This window comes from Atta colombica, unplaced genomic scaffold (genome assembly GCF_001594045.1).
Source record: "Atta colombica isolate Treedump-2 unplaced genomic scaffold, Acol1.0 scaffold110, whole genome shotgun sequence".
NCBI classification, from domain to species: domain Eukaryota; kingdom Metazoa; phylum Arthropoda; class Insecta; order Hymenoptera; family Formicidae; genus Atta; species Atta colombica.
Window position 1 is genome coordinate 726869 of NW_017259196.1, and position 16716 is coordinate 743584.

At 28.8% G+C, this 16716-nt stretch overlaps 2 protein-coding genes across 2 annotated transcripts in view; both read left to right on the top strand.

Annotated features, from left to right (window-relative positions):
- The first annotated feature begins 6268 nt into the window (after positions 1-6268).
- LOC108693868 (radial spoke head protein 9 homolog) lies at positions 6269-7884 on the top strand. The gene is made up of 4 exons (XM_018203037.1): positions 6269-6495; positions 6723-6888; positions 7109-7397; positions 7724-7884. The coding sequence occupies exons 1-4, from the start codon at positions 6269-6271 to the stop codon at positions 7882-7884; spliced, it is 843 nt and encodes a 280-aa protein (XP_018058526.1).
- Positions 7885-13142: 5258 nt separating this feature from the next.
- Positions 13143-16716, top strand: part of LOC108693885 (nascent polypeptide-associated complex subunit alpha, muscle-specific form-like) — a 119249-nt gene continuing 115675 nt past the window's right edge. Inside the window, exon 1 of the mRNA XM_018203065.1 lies at positions 13143-13272. The gene's annotated coding sequence lies outside the window, so the exon portion shown is untranslated. The remainder of the gene's footprint in view (positions 13273-16716) is intronic.

Below are 16716 nucleotides of genomic sequence, written 5' to 3' on the forward strand. Positions count from 1 at the left end.
ATGACTATTTGTTTTTTTTTCATCAATGTATTCATCTTATTATTAGTATATTGATAAAAATATTAAGAAATATTAAGATTATTAAAAAAATAATGTTTTACGAAAGATTTAACATTTTATTACAACATTTGTCAAAATAAAGTAAGAGCGACCGGGGATAATTGTTACTTGTTTAAAATAATTTTTTACACGTATAAATAAAATATAAACTAATAAATGAAATATAAATTGAAAGATAATTTTTCAAGTCATATACATGAACAATACAAAAATTATTTTTGTAAATTAGTACCATGATTAATTTTTTGACGTTTTTTTAAAGATGTCATATAAGATGTTATAACTTTTAACAATAACTGACCTTATATTATATATTAGATAGATCCTTACAATTATTTGAAACGGAATTATTGGAATCAGTTATAAATCCGAAAATTCAAAATATAACATGTTTAATTTTAAAGAAATAAAAAAAATATGTATAACGTAACTTTGTTAATAATTTTCTGATAAAATGCATAATACGTAATATAATTATAGATATATATTATTGATATATGTTATCATATACTTAATAAGAGGGAATTTAACAATAAAATCATTATATAGATTATAATATTATCGATTTTGCTCTTTTTTTATGTAGAAATTTTTATATAACGATAATGGAAAACAATGGACCCCATTAAAATATCTCGTTTACATTTTTGTACATTCATTACTTAATAAAAAATATATTTCAATATGTTAAAGCTATTTAATATATCATTGATTTATTTCACTATTCGTTATCAAAAACTGAAAATATTTTTTGTTTCTGAAAATACACTATTCAATCTAAAATAACTTATTGTAACATGATCGCATTGTTTTTGCGGAAATATACTACATTTTTATGCAATATTATCTTTTGTTGTTTTGCAGTGATATAATATTAATCAATTGGATATCCATATGTCATATATATCATTTAGCCTCGATATCCTCTATAATATCGTGTAAATTATTGATTTCTTTATATTTTTACCTTAATATATTTGTATGTAAAATGATTAAAAAAAGAAATTATATTGTATAAAAATTCATATAATTCCATTAAAAATTGAAAGTAACCATTATGTTTTTGGTATCTCTATCAAGAAAAAAATAATGTGACTAAAATATGTTCTCCTTGAACTGTTGTATTCTCAAAAATATTTAAAAAAATTTTTTATACTTTTCGAGATGTTACGATCCAAAAGTTAAAATGAGGCACACTAATAAATATGTACGCGCCCATATGTGTACATGTTAATTTAAAAAAAAATTACATTATAATCCATATATAACGCATGTGATTCTTAGCTCCTGTTATCCGATGATTCACTAAAAGGTATTTGTTTTGTCTTCTATAATCTGCATTATTTTCGAAAAGATCGGAATAGAGTATATATAAACGATCATTAACTTGATGAAATCTGGAACCTACGTATCTGAATTGAATGAGAGAAATTTAGTTTTTCATTAAAATTAAGATATATATAGCATATATGTATATTTTTAATAAATACTCAATGTCAGACTTAAATTAGAATTTTGTTATTTACTTTTTGTGTTTAAATATGTTTCTTATATATTTATCATATATGTATAACAGTATAAAATTTTATTATTTTTCCATTTAAGTTTTTGTATAAAGCATTCTTTGCAATATCTAATAAAATTATTTGAAATTATATAAAGTGTCTTAAAGAATTTAAATAGTTTTAAAAAGGTCTTGTTCAGATTGTGAACATTTTGTTCTATATTGTCAATAAAAAATTGCTTAGTAATGGATACATATGTATATACTAACCTGATGATAGATGCCCAAATTAGAGCACTTAAGAAATGAACATATCTCGGATAACTATATACTAGATAATGCATATGAGTGAAAAATAAACCAAAAAATAAAAAGGCATCGGTATTTAAAATAGAATATTCAAAATTAAAATAAAACGTTATTGATAAATCCAAAGATATGAATACAATCCATCCGATGATTATTTGAATTATCTCGTTACGCAACTGTTGATATTTCTTTGGCGCTCCGAGTGCTTCCAATGTATCGTCTACTATTGAAAGTTCATGTAAGCACCCCTTCAATTCCTTTAAAAAATCATATTAATTTATTATGTGATACAAAAATGAATTATTACGATTTTATATTTGAATAAAAATTGTTATTGCAATGTAATAATTTTTATAGGAAATGATGGATAAGGAATTATCGAAATTCGATTAGCATTTGAAACATAAGATTTAAAAAAGTTTCATTAAAAGCTAATTTAGGAAAGTTATATAAGCAAAAATATTAATTTAACAAACATATTTCGTCTACAATAAATAATACAAACAATAAATAATACAACAAATAATAATACAAACATTAAAATTGATGTGTTCAGAAACTTTCATAAATTGCCCATAGCACATGTCAATTATATTTATTATATTAATTAGCTAGTATTTAAGTTATAAAATACAAATTACTTTCAGTCCTTTGATTGGAAGTAATTTGTATTTCAAATCAAAAGGTTGAAAATATTTTGTATTTTGTAATTAAAAATATTTAATATTAAAAATATTTTAATGATGTATTTTGCTCAGCTCCGTATGTGCACGGGAATAAATATGTTAGTAAAAAAGCAAATACATTATTAAATCGCAACATTTTTATTCTTATATTATTAATAATAGATTTATTTGTATAATATATTATTAAATCATAGTACCCTACGCATAGTTAGTCTTTGAAAGAAGACCTCATTTCAAAACGAAAAAATAAAAAATGTGAAGAGAAGATACGTCGGTACCTTCCCTACTCGCAAATATATATTTTTTGTATATTTCTGCAATATTTTAATGAAACTAAAAAGGACATTGCACTAATATCACCGAAAGATTTCACAAACATTTTCGTAATATTTCAGAAATGTTTTTGTGAACCGACGCGGACATTTTGACATTGCTGCAGAAACTTCTCAGAAACATTATGCAACATAACTACGATAGTTTCAATGCTTCAATGTTATGTTCGTGCAATGTTAAGAAATGCTTCTGTGATCAAAATTGTATTTGCCTATAATTGTGAGATCAATATGCCTTTCATGCTGTCAATGAAATAAGTGATTAAATAAAAATTAAGATATTTGATAAAAGTCGAGTAATATTAGGAATTATGAGTATTAAAACTTTTACCTTAAATCGAAAGAAGCTAACAAATATCGATGCAATCGCGGTGATGCATACAATGTATGATCGTGACGACACTACTAGTGGCTGTCCGATGTAGTATGAGTAATAAAAGGAATATGCAAAAAAACTCCATATGACCAAAGTATATATGCACGAGAGATACGGCCTAGGTTGTCCGAGAGGATATTCGAACACGAACAAATTCCAGAATGAGCCAATGGTGAATAATGATGCCAGCGCTGATTGTAGTGTTTGTGTCATAGTTCCCAAGTCGTCGACAAATAATTTCAATTAGTAAGACACGAGACACAAATGCGTCTTAATATTTTTTGTAAGAATTTCAGAAAGAGTTTGTTTCTACGGATCCTCTTGCAATTTTGTGAGAATTGCACTGTAAGGTATACATTGGAGAATAAAATATATATAACGTATCAGCTATAAAATATTGAGCGAAGGAATAAAACATATAGATGATCTAGATTAGATTGCTTTCTTTTAGCAAAATTTCTATTTATTTATGAATTATTTATATTATTGTATGTATTATTTATGTGTATATATTATAGGACATAAACAAATATAAATGTGACCTTATAATGATATTACCTTATAATAATATTTTGTATTAAGTTCAAAAGTATTTAATAAATAATAATAATAGACTCTTTTTTATGATACTGTAGTATGATACTTCCATAATACGATACTATATATCTATCTAAATTTAAGCTGATAACTTTGATAAATTTACAGAAATTAATGCACAGAATATGTTTTTCGTAAATTCAAAAAGTGTAAAATTATTTTTGTAATAATATATACAATTAAATGATAATGTAATTTGTTAAAACAACCAATATGGAATAAAGATCATAATCGAAGCTGGATCTTTAAATAATTCCCAGTGAATTTATATACCTATATCATAGTATATGTAAATATACATATATTTATAGTCATTAGGTACTATATTTATAGCCATTTAAACTGCGCATCGAAATCTTTCCAGATTTATAAAATGCCGAATTACTGTAGTAATATAACAATTAAATTTGATACTCAAAAGGCAAATTTGATACTCTAAAAAGATTTTAATATGCAATATATCAAGTGATAATGAAATAGCATCGCGATGCCTATAAATGCATAAAAATATGAAATAGGCTGCTTAACATGATGTATGAATTATATGTGTGTCATTGCGTATTTGTGTATGTCGTGCCACTGCTCAAACACGGTGCTATTACTAGCTTTTTCTGAGTGCATTCTGAGTTACGCATGAAGCGTATGATCGTTTTATCTTTCTTTATTATTTAGTATACTTACAATAAGGATAAGTGATGTATCATGCACTTCATGCGTAACTTGGAATCTTCTATGAAAACAAACGTTTAGACATCAACAAACTTTCGATTAAAATTACTCAGAACTAAAACAATCAAAAATCTAACACACTTTTTTATTATAGTACAACGCGACAGCGACCTTATCATTGCCATCAGTCTAAATAAAATTGGTGTAGTTGATACTGAGATGGGGATCGAGTCCCGAAAAGAGTTCAGATTTTGTCAATTACACGTAGAAATATATACATGTAAAGCATTTTGTTCATAAAATTGCCTTTCGCAATGTCTTCATTCAAATAATGTTATATTAAAATTAGCAATAGCAAGTGAACATTAATGTGAGAGAGAGAGAGAGAGAGAGAGAGAGAGAGAGAGAGAGAGAGAGAGGGAGAGGGAGAGAGAGGAGGAGGGGATGCCAGAAGATATCAAAGACATCGTATGATGCCGACGATATTCAGATGATGAATTTTGTTGATTGCTTTTTTTATTTTTGCTCTGATTTTTTTTTTAATTGAGTTACTCAACATCGAAGCAAAAGTTTTTGTTTCAATGTTGAATAATTCGATGAAAAAATTGTACAGAACTCAATAAAAAAGCAAATTAAAAATAAAGTTTCACACTTTCGAATGCTGTATAAATTGCATTTGTGTGTAATTTTTAATTCGCGTTGTGGAACCTTGCAAATTTCGTAAAACATTTTGAGATTTTATCTTAATTTATGTTTGTAACACTTCACAAAAGTAAGATCGTTTTCTGAAATACTGATCTAAGAGTAGAGATTTCAAAATGTAAAATGTTTTCAAACATCTCGATAATTTTTGATAAAATTATTCTTGAAATTTGCCTGCTGCTTCTCAAAAAAATTAAAATCACTTCAAATCAGCGGTAAATAGGATCAAATTTCATATTCTTCATTATTTCATATTCTTCATAATTTCATTATCTTCGCAAAAAATGGTCGCGAATCGATAATTGAAAATACATTTTAAAGCCGTAACAAATTTCTTTAATTGCAAGTTAAGTTTACTATTTTTTCTTAAAAATGATTTTTACTCATTACACTACAATTTTTTCCACTGAGTGACTATTTGGATATGAATAATTCTTTTCTTTTTTTTAAAAGTTTGTAAAAATTTTGCCTTCGGTATTAGCATTATTCTTTTCAAAATTTTAGAGAAAAATATTTTTAGAGAAAAAAACGAGAAAATACATTATTCATTCCAATTTAAAAGAATTAAAGGAAGAAATTGAGCAATTACTTTTCTTAGCTGAATTATAGAATATCTTATTGTGCATAGATTTCCAGGAATATTCTTTTGTGATTATTAGGATGATATTCTTAATCCGTTCTTATTTCTTTGATTGATTCATGACATCTTAAGATAATCTCTAATTGTAGTCTTAGGGCGAACTTAAATATAAGATTTATCTATGAAAGCCGCCCTTATTAATCAGCTAGCTAAGTTTATAATAATTAATACTTATATTATTTTTAAAAGTGGAGAAACGTTTTGAAAAGTGGAGAACATTTTTAAAAGAAAATTTAAAAAGGATTATATAAAAATCTAATAAAACAATAAAATCCATTATCGATACACGATATTTTAGAACACCGTTTAGTTCGTAACATTTGAAAAGAGCAATCTCGAGCGTCAGAAACTGTTAGAAATGTCGAGGTCTCTCGTCTTCGTAATTTATGTAAAATGGATTGCTTGAAGTTACTGGAAACTCTTAATATATTTGGCTGCGCTGGTGTTTGCATAAGTACTGAAAGTTCGCAACTGCTGCAGAATTCGCTACTCATTTTGCAGACAGAAAATCACTTTCAAAAATGTTATTATTGGGGTAGAATTAATGGGATACAAAACGACTACCATATCGCATATGGTTTTGAAAAGGATTGCATGAACGGTCAAATATATTATTACAGGTAAGAAGCTGATAAAGACATATGATATATGAAACAATTCTATAATTTTTGTAAATATTAATAAAAAAATATTCATTAATTAGAATGTTGACATTGCGAAGCTGATTTTGGATTTTGAAGAAGAGTTAATTACTTTATAAAGAGCTTTCTTTATGTCTTTTAATTTTAGTTTTAGATCAATTACAATATAAATTTTAATAACGAATTTCTGATGTTTCTTTTTGCAGTATAGATTGTATGACTTGGCTATTGCTGCCAAAAGCGACAAAAAGCGCACGATTCCTGAGCCCTCTGGCAATTAATATATTCGAAGGCGATCCGTCCATTGTCAGGAATGTTTATGATGTTAACCCACCGTTTCCGCCAAATGAGGATCCTGAGATTTATTATGATGTAATTGCGAAATGATTTTTCTTTTAAATTTCTCCGAGAAAAATCGAAAAATTGATTGAAAAATCGACCTCAAGAAATTTATTTATTGTGAGAATAGAGCTATTTTGAATATTAATGTAGCTTAAAATATGTATGTTATTTTAGTTTAAGTTATTTTATAGAGATTCGATTTAATCCTAGTTTAATCTAATATAATGAAAAATGTAAAATGGTGTTTTAGGGTCCCGTGCCGAAGGAATTAAAAGAGGAAGATCGTCTAGCGGCCACTGTGGAATTAATCACGAAGGACGCTGCGATTATTCCACGAGGTGCCTGGTTTAAATGTCCGAATGGTGACATAATTGAGAATTCGAGTTTTAGCGGTCTCTGCGAGGTAGACGCCTCGAATTTGAAATCCTTTTTGCATGCCTGTTCTCCGAAGGAGAAGTGGAACGTGAATTTATCTTTCCGACCCGATTACAATTATGCGTTGGATTTTTTGGACAGCATAGATATGGATGTCCCTCAAGGTGCGATGAATTTAAAAAGAAAAAAGAATCGAGAAATGTTTAGTCAATATTATAATATTATAAATGGTAAAATTTTTGACACAGCATTGCTACAACTTTTCTAATCGATAATTTATTAGATGTATAACATGTAATAATAATAATAATAATAACTTTATTATTTATAGCCGATCTTTATAATCCGTTCTTATCTTAAGATTAAATGCCTTAAGATGTTAATACGGCACTGTGATTTCTAACACTTTTTAAGATTGTACTTAAGACAATGTTGAATATTAAAATCGACTATAAAAATGAGAGAAATATCTCCATTTATTAATTTTTAGGATGTTGGAATCTGCAGTTTCTCTTAGGCAATCGCATAGCCATTTTACATAGTTTGTATTGGCATGGCATGACTTTCTTCCATAAGTTGAACTCCCCGCATCACGGATTTTTGTATGTCGGACATGGGAAGAAGAATCTAGATCTTCCGTTCATGATTTAATGCGAGACAAATGACTTTGAAAGTATAAAATGTCACATGTATGCAATATTAATAAATGATGAATTCAAATTATAAGCGTAACTATATACAACGATATCATTTAACTTATTTTAATGTAATGTCTAGCAAATTAATTGATATAAAAAAAAACCTAATTGCTTATTGCAAGATATATAATTTTGTTGGAAAGTAACTATGTGTTTTTTTTTTTACAATTGATTCTTCTCATTATTCTGTTCATAAAAGGATTAAGATACGATTACCAAAAAAATTAAAAATTTATGAGATATTCTATATTTCATGTAAAATGTCCCAAAATAAAATATAAAATATCTCATAAATATTGATTTTTCGATAATTCTATTTTAATTTTATGTTATATATTTTATATGTAGAATAACTATAGAAATCTAACTATATAAAAAAAATCGTACAGTTTCAATTAAAAAAACAAAGATGATCTTCGAAAATGCTCCGTTAAAAAAAAATTTAAAAAACTTCATGACTTCATCATATTATCTTCGATACTAAATGAATAGAAAAAAATTCATTTTGCTCTTAGAAATCATAGTTTTATATTATAAATAATATAGTTTGCAATGAGATAATGTAGTGAATTGCAAAATCAATGCACTGAGTTGAATGATCGGTTAATCGATATGCGCATCAATTCGTAACACTATTGTCCTTAACGTCCGCTTCCTGTCACGAAAATACATTGCTTGTCGGTATTCCTGTGTCTGACTATGTCCGCTTTCGGTGACATCCTCGAATTCGCGACAACGTTAAATTTCGTGCTTCCTGCGGAATGCGTGCATCCTCGCGTCGGTCCGTCACCTAGCATTCCGTGAAAGGAAACTTGACGTAGCGATTAGCATAACTTGCGAGGAAACGAGCTGGGGGAGTCGTATCGTATATCCCTGATAAGTCAATTTTATGTCACAGTAGAAAAGAATAAAATGCGATTCTGTTAATATCACTTTAACTGTAACACTCAATCAGGTATCAATTAAGTATCAATCACTGATGAAAAAACTTCCATGAAATTATTCCATCTTTTGAAATATTTTAGCGAAATTGATGAAAATTTGTTGAAATTTCATTAAAAGTGAATTTCTCAACTAACATTAAAAAATTGCTAAAATTAAAGTGAAATTTCCCTAAATTTTATTAAAAACTAATTTTTTAATTAAAAATCACTTAAAAAAATTAAACTTAAATTTTTTCTGCAATGCTGAAATTTTATTGAAAACGTCCAAAATATTTCAGCGAAATTTTTCAAATCAGAGATTTAATGTCAAGAAAACGATATAAGATAAAGTAATGCTTTTTCATTCATTTTTCACGATAATGTTTATGTTTCTGAACAGCACATATTGAATATTTAAAAGTTATGCTTATGTTCTCAAGAAACAATCCTGATTGACTATAATGCAGTCTACTTGACGCTATATAAATGCTTTTGATTGACTAATCGGGAGAAGGAATTTTATTAACTGAAATAAAAAATGCTTTGAAGAGTTCGTAGCAAAAAGTGAACCGTAGTTGTAATTGTAAGAACTTCACTGCAAAGAGATATTGTTTATTAGAATTTGTACATTACTTTAAAATTGAAATTGACGAAATAGCTTTGGTCTATTCAATTGTGAGACATTAGAAAGATGTTCCAATTACATGAGAAGACACAGATTTTTCAAATACTGAGAAAAATTTCTGATTGAAAATGGACAAACCAGAAAATTCTGGTTATATCAATCGGGATTCTAATAATCTTAATTAAAATGATAATAGATTCATTTATATTAGATCAGAAAATTTTTATTTGTTTATTTTCAGAATTTTAATAAATACTTTCAAATCAGATTTTTTTCACAGTGAATATACTATATATAATATATAACAGAAATATTCCACAGAAAAAAAATTAATTGGGTGGTAGCAAACCTATAATTTATTATAGAATTCAACTAAGAAGATTTGATGGTTTAATAAATCGCTAATGTTATTCCATTGTCAACTTTGCTATACTAACTTTTAATATAGAAAATTGACTGTAGATTTGCTGAATCAGTTAAGTTTTCAGCTGTTTTTTTCTGTGCAGATAAATAGCTAATAGCTTCTTATAAGAAAGAAAATAGTTGCTTGGAACAAGTTTCCTTTCAGTTGCCATAAAAATGTTCATAATCTATTTGTAAGAGGAATTTGTTACTTGAGTTATCTATAACTATTGTTATCTATAACTATTGTTATCAAATTGCTTGTAATCGTTGGGAATCATAAAAATTGACAAAAGAAGAAGTCGCTTTCTTCGATATATTGCGGATAATTTAAATAACTTGCCATCTGGAATATTTTTTATCATTTTACGCAAATTTCCCATTATTCCGCTTATATTCGCACCAGAAATATTTTGGCAAGCGTGCGCGTCGATTTTAAATTAAATCAAGAAGTCCAGTTTATATCTACATAAATTTTTCCTAATTTGTTCAAATTCTCTTAAAGAAATGTCAAGCGAAACATCCTGATTGTCGAAACGTTGATTATCCTACTTGCTAAAGAATTCATAAAAAGCATTCAATTTTTGGTTACGTGCCGTAATAGTTTACATTTTGATTTGCTACAATTTTGGAAATGTCCTACAACGTCACGCGCTGCTTACAACGTCACGCGTTCCCGCCCGCCCCGCCAAAATGACAGTTTTCATTCATAACGGAAAATACAAAAATACGTAGCACGATCGATCCTCGATTAACTGCGAATTTTACTTATTATCAGTGTACGGTGACTAATAATTTACAAATAACGTCGGGAGTGTCGATTATAGTGACGAACGATTGCTAGAACGTATCGGTCATCGCGTAACCTCGCGTTCAGTGTCATTTTTTAATGATCGCATCATGAGATCAATATCATTTCGGTGACTACAGATTTCGATGATGTAGGTAGTATACGATAACCCTCAGAAATGATAATAAATCGATGTCGATTCCATTATCATTTTTGACTGAGAATGGGCTTTTCTATCATCAGCGGGAATATGATAATTCAAAAAAATATCGAGTGATTGTGGAGTTGAGTATAAATACATTAGTAGCGAATTCTTTACACTCTTGCATTGAAAACAAATTTACTGAATTTTATTAAATATTGATTTGAATAGTACTAACAAAATATTTATTGCGCTCCAATTTTTATTTTCGCCAAAGTGTACTCCGATTCTGTAACTTCTAACAATAGTTTGGTATTGTTATATCTTATTATTGTGCAGCTTTTTTTTACCATATAATATCTACACAATGACAGTGTAACGATATCGACACGTTGCTATGTAATTTAATTTGAAGATTATAATAATATTGAGATCCTAGGGAGTTTATCATTCAATTCTTGGAATCGATGTGTATCTTGAAACAAGGTAAAAATTATAAAAATGAGTAAATTTATTCATAATAGTTGCTTTCAGCACAGAAAGTATAGCAACAACTGTTGTAAAATTCTTCAGTATGATTGGTTTATACATTTAGATCCAAAATAAGTAAGAATACTATAATAATTCATATTGAAGAATTTTACAGCAATTGTAAATCAACACTGCTTTATCTGTTGAACATAGACAACTTTATTGTCAATATTTAGAAAATTTCCCATTTTTATCATTTTTCACCTTTTATAGATACACAATCAGTCCAAAGATCTGTTTTTTTATGCTGCACTCTGAACCGTGCAATAATAAAAGTAAAACAAATGTATATTTACTTCAACTTATTGCATTGTGTGTACTTCAGAAAGTGCAGCAATAAAAAAATCTCTAGATTCGTGTCTATTAGAGGCCTAGATAACAGAGATGCAACATTGTGTTGATTGGGTTAGATAGCCACCGTCATTTTATTTCAGTACAAGTACTCCTAACCTTATAATAAGCTGATGACAGTAGGCTGCCAAGAATATCCATTTATTTGCCTCACATTAGTGATCCACACATTTCTTATTTCAGAATTTATTGGGAAATGACGAAACAAAAGAAATGAATTTTCTTCTTTTTGATATTTCCCTTTTTTTGTATACATTTTTACAGTCAAATACACAGCACTTTCTTTCACAAAAAAGTTCTTTAAAGAGTCACAAAATCAACACAGCTTTCAAGAAAAGATTAGATTAGATTAAGTTCGATACTAAATATTCACACAAATAACAATATTTACACCATAATATTAGTTTTTTTATTGCACTTCGACATTTTATATTGTTTTAATTTTTCTCTATATAATCTATATGTATGTACATTACAAAACTATATCTTGATGCATTAGATGCAAGTGAATTAAAATGGTGCTCTGATCACGTGGTTCAGACAACCAATTAGACCATATTCTTCTATGTCGCATTTCTGTTATGTAGACCTCTAGTGTCGATCACATTAAAAAAAAGCGCCCGATCTTTAGAGTGAATTAAATAATACGCGCACCGACGAGATTATTAAAGACCAACATTCTTACAGGAGTTTGCATCCTTGTGAATATTAAAATGATTAAAAGTTAAAATCAGTTTTTAACCAATAATATTGTACTAATTTTATTACTTATTAATTTAGTAGATATAATGATACATCTATAACTCAATAATATTCGATTTTTCTTTAAAATCGTGATTTTCAATATTATCGTCAAAGTTTGATTATCAACAGAGATGATCGCAGAGAAAAAAATTATAATTTTTTTGCAATATATAGAATATTATAACTTTACAAGTATGCATATTTACTTATAGAACATTTAGGTAATAAAAAATCATGAATTTAATAATGTATGAGTCAAATATTTATGTTAATAATAATAAATTTGCATCCATTGTCGATAATATCAGCGTTTTTCAATTATTTTCAGATCCTTGAGGCTCTTTTTATACCGCCGAAAATTTGTCCAGGGTTGACAATCTTTAAAGGCTTAAACACAATAAGTATAGGCAATAAGCACCAGGAAATAACGAGCTGTCCAATCAGAGTTCTGATATGAAAATTCGATATTATATCCCAGAGCTCTGATTGGATGGCTCGATATTCCCTGTACCTATTGTGTTTAAATCTTAATAGTATCTCGTCGGTGATATGCGTTTCGGTTGCCGGCGTTGTAGCGTTTTGAACTTTCCGCCTGCGCGATCGTCCATCGTCGTTCGCCCCGACGGCGTCGGATGGCGCCACCAGTCTGACGAGTGTCGGCGCACTTCAACTTAACCTACCGGGGGAGACGCACAAGCGCAGTCGAACCGACCAAGTCGGAAACGCAGTGACCCGGCGTCTCGGCGAGTGAAGTGTCCGTTGATTGCGGAGTGATCCTGACGTTACGGCCTGTGCCTTCTTGCGGATCTGACGAGGATACTACGCCGCGTACGGTGAGTGCTAGTGAGTAATCGCGTCGTGTTCGCGAATGCGCCCATCGTCGGGATTTCCATTACTTTGGCCGCGCAGACTTAGGACTTCGCAAAATTGCGAACGCGTCTGGCCGGCCCGGAGGGAAATCAGCCGGCTTCGCGAGGGCTGATTTCCCGGATCACGATCACATGGAAAATCTCGGTGAAAGTCTCGAACACGCGTCTTCGACTTGAAATACTCAGTATCGGTTCATCCGGATTGCTTCTGGAAAAAACACATTTTCTCCCCTTTTGAAACTGTTTTCCTCCCTCCCGCCACCGATGCCATAAGCGGCTTTTGCCATTCGTACGCGAATCGAAACACACGCAAGGACTCTTCCGGGTTTTCTAAGAATTTTCCGGAAATACTGCGTATTTCTCAAGACTTTCCGCGAAATAGGAATCATCGTGACGATAGAATATTAAAATATTTTAACAGGAGCCTATTTCCATTGATTATTAAAATGGAAATTTATGATAAATTAACACGCACATATTGAATAAATTATTGAATAATATCGAGATTTTTGTCGAGAATCTTTAATCTCGATCGGTTACACCGTTAAATTTTAATGAAATATTCGGAAATATTTTTTAATTGCGCATCTAGATGTAAGATATTTATTGCCGTCTCTTGTTTATGAACATTCTCCCTTTTTTGTGTTTACGCGACGGCATTTATGCGACGTGTCGTCGCGCTCGATTCAAGGTTAGCAGGGTCAAAGAAAATTACGGACCTGTCGTTGCCTGGTAAGAAGCATATTTCTTGCTCTCTTTCCCTTTCGAGAAATGCGTAGAGGGCAGTTAATTCTCCCGAGTCCATCCATTTGCCATTTTGTTGCTTCGGTGACATCTGTTTAATGCGATAAAAAGTTTATATTAAATGTATAATATGTGTGCTGAACGTCGATGTGTGAATCGATGATTTTTTTTCTGAAGTCTCGTACCAAACGGATAGGACGATAAATGAAATATTTAGCACGAACTGAAAAATATCTGGATCTGGATCATATTTGATATACCTTTATTTAAAACACAGTATTTGCAATATAAGTGTATTTTGTATTTCAATGGAGCACATTAAAGTATTTTGTATTAAAATTAAAAAATCGATTTTCTATATTTTGTGATTCAAGATTGATTGTCTATCTTAGTATTTAAAATAGAAAATACAAAGTATTTTTAATCTTTCGTTTTTTTAATACTAAAATATAAAATACAAAATACTTTTATATGCTCCCATAAAATATAAAATATTTGTGTTTTGTTGAAATATAAAATACAATTATTTTATTAATACTATTTTTTAAACAAAAGTACTTCAATACATGTCTCCAACCCTTTTATAATATTATCTATACTCAATATGAAAAAAATGTATGTGGTATTCGTAGTTATTTGATCATTGGAAACATGTCAGAAAGGTGAGTTTCTCTATCGCCTTTTAAGAAATTTCAGATAAATGATAATTTGATAGTGATTAAAAGAAATCGATAAGATTCGATTTGTTCGAAATTACTAAGTTTCATATAATCTAAAAATAAAGCTTTAGATATTAGGATAAAAATATTGTGATGTCCAATAATTTTTCAAATTTATTTTTAAATCTAAATATTCTTATTATATTTAAATTGCCGATTTTTTAAAAGGTTAATTTACTTCTTTTAGCAAAAATATATATTATTATATTTTTGACTTTTTTAAAATTTAAATGTACTACTTAAATATGCTATGTTAATTAATTTTAATAAAGTATATAAATTGAACATTAATATAATATTTAAATTTAAATATATACATTATGTACATAATATAATCTATTTTTTGTCTTTTTACAATCTTTATTATATATTAAAGGCGTGTAATTTATTATTTGCATTTATTAATATCCAATCTCTCTTATTAGTATTATTTAGTACAAATTATTTCTTATTGTTAATTTAATTGAAATAATTGGAATTTATTCTCTGATCATTCAAACTCATTTTTATCAATATAGATTAACTTTAATATCGAATTAACTTATTCTTTCTTTTTTTCTAATACTCATTTGTACCGATGTAGTTTAATTTTGATCTCTGTTCAATTAACTCTTCGATTTTTTATAATTCTAAGAATTAAAAAAAGATGAGTAAATTAAATCGAAATTAAAGTTAATTTACATTAATAAGAATAGATGTTATTGATGTTCTTAATTCTTCATAGACTTACATACTTTTACTTGGCATTTCCTTGGCATTTTGTCTCTTTTATCGAGCTCAAATTTTTTTTTACTCTTCCAGGCTTTGAAAAAAATCTAAAATTCAGAATTACTTTTCAACATCTTTGTTACGTTGCCAAATAGTTATTTAACTCAAATGTGTTAAAATCTTTATTTAATAAAAATTGAAATTTGTGCCAAGAAATTTGAGTATGAAATTTCGTCTGAGCCATTAAAAATGAAAAAAAATGTGTCTACGAAGGGTTAAGTTCGTATCATACGTAACTTGTCGGGAAGTTTCAATATAGTCATCTTTTCCACCCTCTCTGCGGAAGAGAAAACGATCTGTCATTAATTTCGCGATTCTGATAGTCGTGATCGACTTTTCATGGATCATAAGAGCGGCAATCTCGTCGCGCGGTTTTCGATTCATTCCTGCGGTTTCGCGATTCCGTTCATCATCCGTGGTGCATTCCCTTCGTATACAGGATAGATTTATTTTTGCACATATGTCGAAGAAATCAATGGCTAACTCCAACAGCCTCTCTCTTTCTGCCTTCCTCCTCCGATAGGAAATCCTCTCGACTGGCTCTTATTTGATTCATATGCGCGACCCGTACACGATGCGATCGCGTAGCCGATTCCGAGCACGAATCGCGAGTTCCGGTTCCTATTCAAGTAGCATCCTCCGCATCCCGGCGAATACACCGCTTGTCTTCGATGTTCTCGTCTTCCTCTTATATTATCGTGCATGAATATCATTTTGTACGTTTTTCCTCGATATCAGCTTAGACATGATCATATATTATTAAATATTAAAGGAGCAACCCAATTCTTTGAATTAAATAACATTTTGTTATTTTTAATTTCTGTATGTCAAAATCTGTCTGGGTAAATCAATCCATTTCTGCACAGTAAAAAAATATTTTGTATTTGTGCTGAAAACGATCCACTTTCCAAGTTCCAAAGTTCTTGTTAACATTTTGTGTTGAATTTTTAACATACTCGATTAGTTTAACATAATGTGATTATGTTATTTAAATAGTTCAAATTGATATTTAATATTTCTTAGTGTCAAAATAATACAATTTATTAAATAAAGTAAATAAACAAAAAGTAAAAAAAAATAATTTTAAAAATAATTTAATATTTAAATTATTTTAAAACGTAAATTCTAAGATGAATAATAAAATATGATTTAACTTAATATATATATTATATATATA

Bases quoted from the DNA above. Each gene is read 5' to 3' on its own strand.
- LOC108693868 (XM_018203037.1), top strand. From the start codon at position 6,269: ATGGATTGCTTGAAGTTACTGGAAACTCTTAATATATTTGGCTGCGCT. The intron at 6,496-6,722 runs GTAAGAAGCTGA...TTCTTTTTGCAG, and splicing joins GGTCAAATATATTATTACAG to TATAGATTGTATGACTTGGC. The intron at 6,889-7,108 runs GTAATTGCGAAA...ATGGTGTTTTAG, and splicing joins ATCCTGAGATTTATTATGAT to GGTCCCGTGCCGAAGGAATT.